The 11,955-nt window shown below is 42.9% G+C and overlaps 1 protein-coding gene across 2 annotated transcripts in view; it reads right to left on the bottom strand.

Annotated features, from left to right (window-relative positions):
* Positions 1 to 493: 493 nt before the first annotated feature.
* The window catches only part of dsd (attractin-like protein dsd), a 32,933-nt gene continuing 21,471 nt past the window's right edge, over positions 494 to 11,955 (bottom strand). Inside the window, exons 3-12 of one of the 2 annotated variants that reach the window (XM_033469082.2) lie at positions 10,168 to 10,349; positions 8,570 to 8,967; positions 7,520 to 8,118; positions 6,948 to 7,431; positions 6,262 to 6,670; positions 6,042 to 6,185; positions 5,810 to 5,959; positions 5,349 to 5,736; positions 4,901 to 5,138; positions 494 to 4,823 (exon numbers count right to left, since the gene is read on the bottom strand). In XM_033469082.2, coding sequence (XP_033324973.1) covers positions 4,578 to 4,823; positions 4,901 to 5,138; positions 5,349 to 5,736; positions 5,810 to 5,959; positions 6,042 to 6,185; positions 6,262 to 6,670; positions 6,948 to 7,431; positions 7,520 to 8,118; positions 8,570 to 8,967; positions 10,168 to 10,349 — 3,238 coding nt within the window. In that variant the 3' untranslated portion in view covers positions 494 to 4,577. The remainder of the gene's footprint in view (positions 4,824 to 4,900; positions 5,139 to 5,348; positions 5,737 to 5,809; positions 5,960 to 6,041; positions 6,186 to 6,261; positions 6,671 to 6,947; positions 7,432 to 7,519; positions 8,119 to 8,569; positions 8,968 to 10,167; positions 10,350 to 11,955) is intronic. The other variant, XM_033469083.2, reaches the window with a different exon arrangement.

The raw sequence follows: 11,955 nt of genomic DNA, 5'->3' as shown, positions 1-11,955 counted from the left end.
GATGTTCGTCGAGACTGCAATTGATAAGAATACTCAAAAGCGTACCTTAAACAATTTTTAAACCAGTCGAGAAGAGCCGTAAGCAGTTGTTTCGCCGATCGGATAAAACAGGGATCGACGACGAATGCTTCGAAAATCGCTTGCAGCTTCGCGATCCGTTACACTGTTTCATCGAAGATGTTCACCGGACGGTTCATGAAAATTGCTTTCTTTTTCTCTGACGACGATTTTGCGAGATCGGTAAAAGAAGAGTCTAGCAACCGATTTTCGTAGCACTGTTAAGAGATTCTACTTCGGCGAAGTTCCCTGAGTACATAGAGCGGCGGAAAAGACAGAAGCTTGCCAAAAATTTGGTGCCGACGTCGCTTTGGGAAACCGGCGTGTGCAAGAGAATCGTTATGGAATCGGTTTGGAGCGGCCGGGTCTCGTGACTTGGCACCGGGTCCTGGCGAAACGGTTTCAGAAGCTTTCTAGAAGTGACTCTGGAGACATCTTTGTGAAAGATCGTCTAGGAAGTTTAATATAATGTACAGACTTATCGTGTAGAACAATATAATTGATATAAAACGAACGAATAAAATCAGGCACTATGGGGGTTCGGTGATCAATGGTTTCATAGCTCGGGGGATTTCGAAGACAGATAGATCGTAGAAATCACTAGGGGCTGGATCAATCTTGGCAGTATCAAGGGACTCGATAGCCCCGGTAGAAAATATTCGATCGGCGCTCGGATTATTTAAAACATTCTAAAAATCGAATAATAGAATTAAAATATGTATAATTAAAGGCCGCGCTTCGCTAAAAAATATAAAAGAAGAGTGTAAGTGCATGCGATACTGGTTCTCCAACTATGATAAAACGTGCATAGTCGTTATTGATATGTCGTATACAAAATGTCTTACATCGAATATTTCTTGTGAAATAATAAAAAGTATAGGTAACAATTAGAAATTATAGAATTTCCAGGTTCCCCAGCTTTCTTCACAAGATCGTCTGTAGATTAACATACCTAGACGTTTAGAATCAATTTTTTTATCAGCTACGAAAGTACGATGATAAAAACACGTGCTTAATATATAGAAGTTCATAAAACATCTAAAATAAAATTAACGAAATGATAAACGCCCGATTGGCTGGATCAAATACTTTCTACCAAGGGCGTAGACGACAAGAAGAGATCAGGGACGAGGAATCTGGCCAGCCATCGTCCTGAGCATGGGAAACGTGTTATCTTCAGCGAGATACTTTCATCTTTGTTGAACCGATCGAAAATAACGCATTTCGTCGAAGAAACAACGGAAGCTTATACAATACAAGAGGATTCGAAATAGTGAAAAAAAAGAAGAAAAAAAAGGAGTATTCCCGAAACGAACGGATGAGAAAAAGTCTACTCAGTGTTGAGCAATACGTCCGACGACACTACACGTTTAAATAACATAACATTTCCACGTATGTACAACTAAATTCTCGGCGTTTCGCAACCGAACGTGAGCCCGGCGGATCGGAGGTTGCTGTCGCTCGAAATAGAAATAAAAAAAAAAGAAAAAGAAACAGTTGTATAAAAAATTAAATTATCTTCACGGTAATAAAATGTACACCACGCTGCTCCGCACGCGGGTGTGGCCGTGCCGCGGGTAGAAACGGTTAAAGAATAAATTAATTCTCTTTCGGGGAGCGAGGGTAACCATTTTTTGTTTGGGCTCGAGCTACGTCCCCGCGGCTGCCGGTCGCACCCCTCACAATGAAGATTCTAGATACATTACAGAGAGTGTGAACGAAACTCGATGAGTATTACATGGTAAAATTAAACAAATGCATTGCACTCGATCCGTGCTGTACAATGATTAAAAAAAAACGCCCGCGCCGTTCATGTTCTGCGAACATAAACGAGCTGCGGCGACACGTCCGGTGCACCGAAGCCTCTTTTCCAAACCGCACTGCTCAAGACAATCGGATCGCCCCGAAGTTGCAACAGCCTGCTCGTGCCGTAGAAATCAAAGGTCTCGTAAAAATCTTATTCCTAAATCGTACGAAAAAAACCTCCAACTATGTTGAGCAGTGTGTCTGAACGCTGGGAAGTTCCTTGCGGTCGGTTAGAAATCGTGAAATTGACGACGCTTTTACCCTGATTTACAGTTCATGATCTTCCCTGCTGTGCTGAAGATTGTTTTTCGATGGGTTTTTGGAAAACAATTGCCGGAAGTAACTTGCACGGACTTGGAAGAGGAATCGAAACACCTGATCGGCTTGAATTTCGCTATGGAAGCTGCTAACGCTTATTACAGGAGAATGTAGATGACATTTTAGCGATCTAGCGGGACATTGTCACATTATAAGATGTAAAATGTAGGTTTCAGAGAATACCGTCTAGTGATTTATTAATGGGATATAACAACGTTGTAATAGTAATAAAATAATCAGCGGCATCGTCGAAAATTAATACTCTTTTGAATAATTCTGTCCCACTAAATCGCTAGATTAAATAAAAAAACAAAACCACAGACACGTAGTAGAGAATACCGATCATCTTCTCCCACTGACCGAGAAGATCGCAGCACGAGGTTCGGCTCGGTGCACGAGCGCGTCGCCACCATTATGCAGCGAAACGAAAACACATATAAAACGATAGTTCGATCTTATTGCAACGTCCACATCCTTCTTCCTCCCCTATGTTTCGTTACATATTAAAATTACGCCGAGCATCGCACGACCGAAAGCTCGGGAACATGTCTACAACGAACATCACGTTAGAAAAGAAACCATAACTGCTCGATTTTTCGATCGTGCTTTTGGCTCTTCTTCGTCAGAGACGGCCGGAGACGAGGCAGCGGAAGATATGTTTGAAAGTCCCTCCTATTTTTGTCGTTTAGAACGCATAAGGTTTTTCGTTGGTAGAATTCTGTCTCCCTTTGCTTGCTTCGGTAACACCAATATGAAAAATGATTTGGCACAAGGTTCAAACGTAGCGATCGTAGCGCCGTCCTAGAAGAATCGCGTCTTCGCTAGAAACTGCATCGTCTCCACCCGCCTCCGTTTAATTTAGAATTGAATTTTTACATCCTGCTGGAGACGAATACTCTCTCTCTCTCTCTCTCTCTCTCTCTCTCTCTCTCTCTCTCTCTCGCTCGCTCGCTCGTCTCTTACTTTCGAGCCAATTTATCTGTACAATTTGCTCGTCACCTTTTCCCAAGTTCCACGCGAATCGCAATCGCTTTCGGCTCGGAGACGCGCGACGCACGTATTTACAGTTTTACAAAATGAAATGTGTCCTCCTCCTTAAATCTCTCGCATAAATCCGCTGGAAACTGCGCGTCGATGATCTATACCCTCATACACTCCTCAGACATATCTTGCATGAAACGTCCTTTCTTGGTTTTCACCCATTTTCAAACCACGCATCAGTTCAATTAGATTTATTCATAACCTCATATTTTAAACAATCATAGAGAGACAAAAGGTTTTATCTAAAATAGAAAATGGATGAATTTTTATCCGAGGAGGTTACGAGGGTGGACAAATGAAACAACCCTTCCAATTAACCGCTCAACAGATTTATATACAATGTATATAGAGGACGGATTAGACGTCTTATGATTTTGGGCCACGAGGGTTAAAAATAACGGAGACGTATTTTTCTGTTGATTACATCCTGCTTACTATCCCGACGAGGTTACCCTGAAATGTACCCCTCGCGCAATCAATAAACCCGATAATGTGGCGCAAAAATACATTGGACGTCAGGTTTGTCCTATATTTATTGAGTTCATGCATAAATCCTGTCACTCATGGTTTGAACATTAAACATTTGTTGAATGTGATTTGTGGCGATGTTCTACTGTTCTTCTAAACACATTAAAATGTTCTAAACCGTAAACATTCTTTCCAAATCGAGACAAAACATATGCACAAGAACCCATCAATCTACATAGAAAAGAAAAAAATCCAGGAGACAAAGCTTTCAATTAATTAACGTCGACGTCAGATCCACGAGACTTAGAGCATCACTATTTGGAGGACGACACTGGACTGCGGATCTCCATGCGAAGCCCCATTTCACGGATTACTATACGAAAATTAGGATAAGATAAAAATCTCTTTCGTTCGGTAGAATAATCATCATAATCAACATAAAAAATCTAAAGCTAAAATATGTTTAACATTTTCCTGCATTTTACAAAATCGAACGCATAAGGATCCGCAGTCTGATCAATGAGATAATCGGTCCCCGTTCCTTCGAAGTTGCAACACGATACTTGATGGCGCGTTGCAGTACGATGCATCGTTACGATTCGATTCCCTCTGGGAACTGCATATTGATACAATTCTATATATCACGGACCGGGTGTAGTCACGACGATAACACGAAACGAAGGTTCGCCGCGGAATTAGAATCACATTTCACTCGAGTAGAGTTCGAAAAGATCAACAATACTCCTCCTGCCCGTTCGCGTCTCGAGGCAAGATCACAGAATAAGGCTCATTGTCACCCACGATCTTTATACTATACTGTAATGTATATATATTTATATATATATATATATGTTCGTCCCTCCCTTGCTCCTCGTTCCGTCTTATCGCTAAATGCAGGTGGAGTCCGGGTGTTGACTGGCGGACTTCCGAGTCTTCTTCGGCTCCTTCGTGGTCAATTCCTGAGAAGGCCTTCGCGGACTACCCAGTGTAACTAACGCAGACGCTACTGCTAAGCCGGCACTTTGACCGGCTGGCGTGTAAGGTTCACCGCCAGTAGGCAATCTGACTAGCAATGACAGGACCGCAGCTCTGTTGCCGCAACAGGGCTCCAGCGCGATCGGACTAGGGGCATCCTGAAATCATCCATCAATTTAGAACTCCATCAGCCTTAAATCCGTTAATAATTATTCAAAATAAATAAGACGCAAACCTTTTTCTTCTTACGGCAATTGGTCAGCTCGGACTCGCTACGTTCCGAGTCCGAATTACTGACGCCCCGCCTCTCTATTTCGACTAGCACTTGGCTGAACGGCCTGTTCGCCATCTGCTCCATCTCTACAAAGAGTCTCTGTCTTCTTCTGTACATGTCATACTTTTGTTTAATCTTCCAGAGGATTGCGGCCACCAATAATAGAGCGAGGAAGCACCTGGGTGGTGGCATGTAATCTCTAGTTTACAAGTAAGTACTGCCTGAGGCTTAGGACAACACAAAAGCGTAGAGAATTTTGGAGAAGAAAAAAAATAAAGAACAAACTGCTCGATCGAATTGTCTCCCACTGTCATTCGCTTGGTACGCGACAAAGATCCAGAAAAATTTAATAAAGATACCCGAAATTTTGTTTCTTGCTGTTAACCGTCAAATTGTTTTAGGTACTCACGTGCAAAATGTGATGAAGAACTGTTGGAGATTTAGCTTGGAATACTGGGAGAACGAGATCTGAATCCACACCGGCGGCTGAAAGTCGTACACGTAGACATAGAATGTGGTCAACGTGTTGTTGTCTTCGCTGCCGAAACTGTAGTCCGCTTTGCTAAAACGATGCTTGTACATGTTGGTCGTGCAATTCACGCCGAGCAGCAAAGGTATCTCCACTGTGTTTGCTTTCTTTATGGTTACGTTCATCTTGGCGAGAACGGAACAGGTGATAGAGAACTCTGCGTCGATGTCGGGCTTCGGTGGTGAATTCTTGAAATTGATGGCTCTGTACTGGCGATCCTCTTTTTTGCTCAGGTTGAAAGTGAATTGATAATCAATAGCCAAATCGTCTGCAAGAAGGAGAATATAAAAATGGAAGCTCGTATGAAGATTCGCAGGTTTATAGTAAACTCAGTCACTCACAAAAACAGGATCCTTTGTTAGTAGGATCGCCATGATAAAGACTAGACACGTCGCATCGCTCGCAATGATCTCCAATGATACCCTTTGTCGTGCAAGAACACTTTCCCGTCTCGCTAGTGCATTGTGTGCCTTGGTTATTACAAAAGCAGGCTGCAACGGAAAAGCGTAATTGAACGACCATTCACCATTGACAAGTCTAATGATAGACCATCTAATGATTAAGGTAATTTACGTTGGCAAGTCGCTCCGTTCAGAGGGTTCCCGTAGTAGCCGGGGATGCACTTGTTGCAGTGAGGCCCGTAAGTCAAATTCCCGCATGGCTGGATACACACGCTGCTGTTTGGAAGACACTTGCTGTGGCCATTGCATTGACAAGCTGCAATCATAATGAACAAAATATTTGAACTCTGTAACATCACTTATAATTCATTAATCCTGTAGCCTTGACTTACTAGGACATTTGGTAAAGTACCACCGCTCAAACGGACACGTGTCTGGACTTTTATTGCTGGGACCTCGAGCTCCTCCTCGCAGACACAAACCCTTTCCAGTTCCAGAACCATCATCACACCATCCGCAACCAGGATCCGACCGACACGCCGTACACGACGAGTAGAACGTGCACCACTCCTTTCCTGTCTCAGTAGGACGACACTTCGCGTCCATTGTAGTCCATTCTCGGCATTGTCCGTAGGGGAAGCTCGCCGGATATGCATTCTTGTCCACGCATTTCCTCTCGTTCTGACACCAAATGCAGTCCGACTCCGTGCAGTTCTTGCAGGAAGTATACTCTACGCATGGACCACGGCAGGAGTCGATGGTCAAACGCTGGGCCTGAATAGTTCCGTTCAGAATGGTCACCTGCAGAGAACATGCTTCAATGAACACTCCTACTCCCTTCTACAAAATTTCTAATTTAAGATCTGGGATAGAAAGTTGATCTCAAGGAAATATTTGATATAAAATTTGGTAAGAGGACTGGCGCAAATCTCAAAGAAACATCTAGACTAAGGTGTAGTAGAAAAAACAACGCCGATCTCAAAAATATATCTAGTCTAGGATGTTGTAAGAAGATCAACGTTGATCTTAAAGAAGGAACTTCAAAAATAAGTAATTCTAATTCTGCAAGCGTGTCTACCTCGCGAGCCTTGGAGTGGGGCTTGCACCGGTCCGGACCGTTCGACCAGGACCAAATACAGTGGGGGTTGCTGGTGCATGCATGGCACGTGTGCAACTGCAAGCACTCGATTCCGGTATGCGCGTCGCACTGCTCCAGATCCTTAATCGCCTTTGTCGGCGGCGCGTTCGCATTGTCCCGGCATATTTCGTGCGAGCAACTTTTCCCGCACCAAACGCAGTTGTACGAGGTCTGCACGCATGCCACGCAGTCCGAGAGCACTTTGCACAGCTCTGTGTGGGAGGTCATGCCTCTAGGCGGGGTGTCATCTAAACATCTCATGTAAATCCCGTCATGCATATCATCTGCCATCAGAAAGTGTTTGGGAATCGAGGTGATCTGCATACACTTGCTAGCCCGCTTGTCCCAGACACACTTCACCCCTGTCCTCGAGTTCAGGCACTGGATCTGGTTGGTCAGGTGCTCACAGTTCCCTGGCGTGTATCTGTTGGGACAGCCATGAATTGATTACCAAGAAATTCAAATTTTATACTATATTTACATAGGAATCTATCTCATTACTATATTCTCACCTTAGCATATCGGACAGCATCTGTCCATCGAAACCCCCGTAAATGTACATCGACTTTTCGAAGACCGTTGCACTATGCCCGTACCTAGGTAGATCAGTCATCTCCTTTGGCATGGGGAACTGGTGCCACGAGTCGCAGGTCACGTCGTACACTATGGTATCCGCTGAATAACATCTGGTACCGTCGGAATGATTTGTGTCGTTGTGCATGTTGCCGCCGAAGACGATCATCAAGCCTCCAGAAATGAAGACGGCCGTGTGAAAGAAACGAGCGGACGGTGCTGAGGTGAGCAACTTCCACTCGCGATAATTTGGATGATAAGAGAACAATCTACTGGTCAACACCTGCGTACTCTGCGACTCGGACACGTAGCCGCCGTAGACGTAGATCAGATTTGTTAGGGGATCATATGCGGAAGTGTGGCCGTAGCCTCCTTTCACGGGGAATCCTATTGTTTCTACGATCTGCCATTCGCGGGTGCTCAGACAATACTCCTGGACCACATTCAGGTAGCCATACTGCGGCGAGTAACCGAAGATCACGACCATCTTTTCTTTCTTGCCATGGCTCTGCACTAGAGTCGCGGTATGTCCAGCTACCTGTGTGAAGGATCACGTTAGAACATCTTGAATATTTTGCACCATGTGGGGCGCATAATATTAATATACTGTTCCAGCAGAAAAGTTTTCTTGTTTTTTTTTTTAATGAACGAAGCTCTGACTTTTTAAAGTAGCCCGATCTCAATGTTGAACTTGATAAAATGATTTGTTCACAAGATCTGACTTGATAAAATAGTCTGATATCAAGATCTGACTTGATCAAATAGTCTGATATCAAGATCTGACTTGATAAAATAGTCTGATATCAAGATCTGACTTGATCAAATAGTCTGATATCAAGATCTGACTTGATCAAATAGTCTAATATCAAGATCTGACTTGACAAGATAGTCTCGAAATTACGCTTACAAAAGAAGGCACGTTTTCAATTTTGGGAGACGAAAACTGTTCGGCTGATAGAAAAAAGCTAAACCGGAAGTGAATGGTTCACCTTTAAGGGGCCGCACATGGTCTTATTGTTGTGGCAGTTATCGTGTACGGTGACGTTCTCCCAGACCTTGGCAGACACGTCAAACGCCCAAATCTCATTTGTCACCGTGGAGTTCTGTACAACCCCGCCGTACATGAATATCTTGTCGCCGAAGAGCACGCACGAGTGTGCGTACCGGGGCAATGGAACTTTCTCCTCGATGTGGGGTATCTCCCAGACGTTCCCATTGTAATCGTAAATGTATATCATCTTGGCCCGATGGAAGCTCTCGCCTCCGACCACGTACAGGGAGTCCTTCCAAACGATGGAGCAGTGACTAGCCGAACCCTCCGGCGAGAAGTCCGTGTACGTAACGGTCTCCCAGAACCCTCTGTCGCTTCTCTGGCTGCAGTCTACGCCTGAATCATCGAAATTTCTTGAAATTAGCCAATGAATGGATCACTGTTCATATGAAACGGTTCCGTGATAACCGAAGACGTCGAAACTTGGCTCGAAAAAGTCTCACTCGGTCTTCTAGCTACCAATTACAGATGATCGAAGTTCAACAGTAATCTGTAGTCTCTTGTGATTGAAATTAAATCAAATAGTTTTTGTAACACGATCGCGTTAACTGCAACGCTATTCTTTTTTTATTGAATACATTCAATTCGATTGGATTTCGGGCTGGTTACAAACAAAGCGGCTCGCCTTAACGATGAAATTAATTAATACCCCATTATGTTGCGAGGATATTATATCATGCTCTAACGAGAGATAAACGGAATCACCGTGTTGCGTTTTTGCTCGCTGGGATAAGTGCGCTGTTGTATAAACTGAATTCATTAAGTAAATGTTTACAAAAAGATATTACTTCGTAACCATTCTCTATGATGTTTCGGGTCTGTATCACCCAGATGATGTATTATTAGACATATATCACTTCTTCAATAACAATCATTATTAAATTTTGCAGATAAATTTTTCCTTTCTTTCGTATTTCCATATTAACTATTATATCACTTAATATAATAAGCCTGAATGTACTGTACTATATTACAGTGTTAGTATATATCTTTTACAAATACCGTTAGGAGGGTTAATGGAACAAGTTATGAACGTGTTAACATTCTGCAACTCTTTGTATCTATAGCATCAAAGTGCAGAAGTTCCGTTAAATAATTTTTATGCTAAAATACTCAAAATTATGAGTTGTGAATGTGTTAACATTTTGCAACTTTTCGTATCTATCGCATTAAAATGCAGAAGCCTCGCTAAACAATTTGTATGCTAAAATACTCAAAATTAATCTAGTCTGATAATAACATCTTGCAAGTTGTAGAATTCTTCTACACTCAAGACACGAATAAGTATTTTTATTTGAAAAGCTGTTGAACCGGAATCGCCCTTGATCCTCTGACCTACAGCCACGGTCGAACAACTTTAGTCTAATGCAATTTCTGTCGCAGATATAGCGCAAGCGTCGCACAGACGACAAATGAATCTCTGGACTTGGTGCAGTTCGACTTGCACTCCCTGAGAATAACTTTTCAGGCGTGTCGGCGGTTTTCCGTGCGAATGGATTCGAGCCAAGCTTCCGGCGACCAGAGGTGCATCCTCACCCTTGTAACCGTGGACGCAGTCGCAGTGATGCGACTCGCGGTTGCACTCGCCCTGCCCGTAACTGTGCGAACAATTGTTCGGGCAGACTTGAACCTCGCAGGCCTCGCCGGTCCACGTGGCGTCGCACGTACACACGCCGTCGATGCAGACACCATGGCCGGAACAGTCGGTGTGCGAATACCTAAACAATTTCATTTGTCAAATCAATTAGAATCCTTGCAAAAATATTCAACCCCTTCGGAGCCAGCGAAAAGCAAGATTATCAAGCCTGAACTCATCATCTTAGACAAACCCAGTATCAATGCGTAAAATGAATCTCTGTTGTGCTTTTAACCTGAACAATTTCATTTGTCAAATCAATTAGAATCCTTGCAAAAATATTCAACCCCTTCGAGCCAGGGAAAAGGAAGATTATCAAGCCTGAGCCCATCATCTTAGGCAAAGCCAGTATCAATCCACAAAATGAATTTTTGTTGTGCTTTTAACGAGAGTTATTATTTTAGTGTCATAAATTTTTAAAAAATTCAATATAGTGAAATACAAAGTTCAGGATAACGAATTAGCGATAGCAAAGAGTTAATATCGTCTTTTATTCTTCCACAAATTTACTCACCATAAAATTTAAATAATTTTATTTAATGGAATGTAATCCGCGGAAGAGACCATTTCAAATGTTAATGGTTTCTTTCCTATATCTTATACTAAATATTTACTATAATGTAGAAGCTAAGGATTTCTCGCGTTCAACCCTATAGAGCCTTTTCTATCAAGGAAAGACTGATTACTTTCATCTAAGCTTCGATTGTCCAAGGTTTAGAATTTTTATTGAGTCCTCCAGTAGAGCCAAACGATCTTCATGACGGATTACTCTTTATCTCTTTGATTTACGATTGGGGAGGATCGTAACGAGGTTAAAGGACGCGCGCGACGCACGTGGCCGATGGGTATCTCTCGGCCTAATCGCCTGGCACACACGCGCTTATCAGGTGCACGATAGTACAGGACACAGGACAAACATTTATTTAATCGACGAACAAATGATCTTTGCTGGCGGGGGAGGAACGGACAACGCGTCACGAATTTCGACCGGAACCAGTGCAGAACTGTCCTTCCGTTTCAGATGTGCCCAGGCTCGCGAAAAGAGGATTTACGTGAGAACCAGGGGGTAAGTTGCTCGTGGATTTCAATGATGCGATGCGCATGGACACGTGCCACGGAAGGCTATAAAGACAATCTGTAATCTAATATAAAAAAACCAACGAACGCTGAGAGGTTTCTGGAATCGTATTTGAATCACAGACTCTTTAACTAATTATCGATAGTTGTTCGTCACAATCTTCATGTAAGTAGAGATGTTCCTCGCAGTGACATTGGAAACAAATCTTTGACCCTTTGTTCTACAATACCGCGTTAGACTCTTTACGCAGAATTCGAACAGAATTTGTAAAGAAAACATGGACATTATTTAATCTCTCCATCATTTAATCCCTTTTCATCGAAATAAAATTCTATCCCTTTGTCAGCCCTATCTAATGATTAGATTAAACGTTGTCACGCGATAAATGCACTTTTTCTCGTAGGACACTGTCAGCGATAAATCGACGCAGCTTTCAAAGAGATCGTAGAGGCAAAATCAGTGAATTCATTTTCGAGACACCTAATTACTGATGCAATTTCTGCCACGGAGATCGTAGGGCAAGGGGCTAAGTTTGAGACGAAACGAGTGAATTCATTTTTGTGGTATACGTTCGCGCGATTTCTGCCATGATTATACATCGCGTTCAAGT

The sequence above is a fragment of the Megalopta genalis genome, chromosome 15 (genome assembly GCF_051020955.1).
Source record: "Megalopta genalis isolate 19385.01 chromosome 15, iyMegGena1_principal, whole genome shotgun sequence".
Classification (NCBI taxonomy): Eukaryota; Metazoa; Arthropoda; class Insecta; order Hymenoptera; family Halictidae; genus Megalopta; species Megalopta genalis.
Note: the sequence above shows the minus strand (reverse complement) of the source record. Positions and strands in the feature narration are given on the sequence as shown.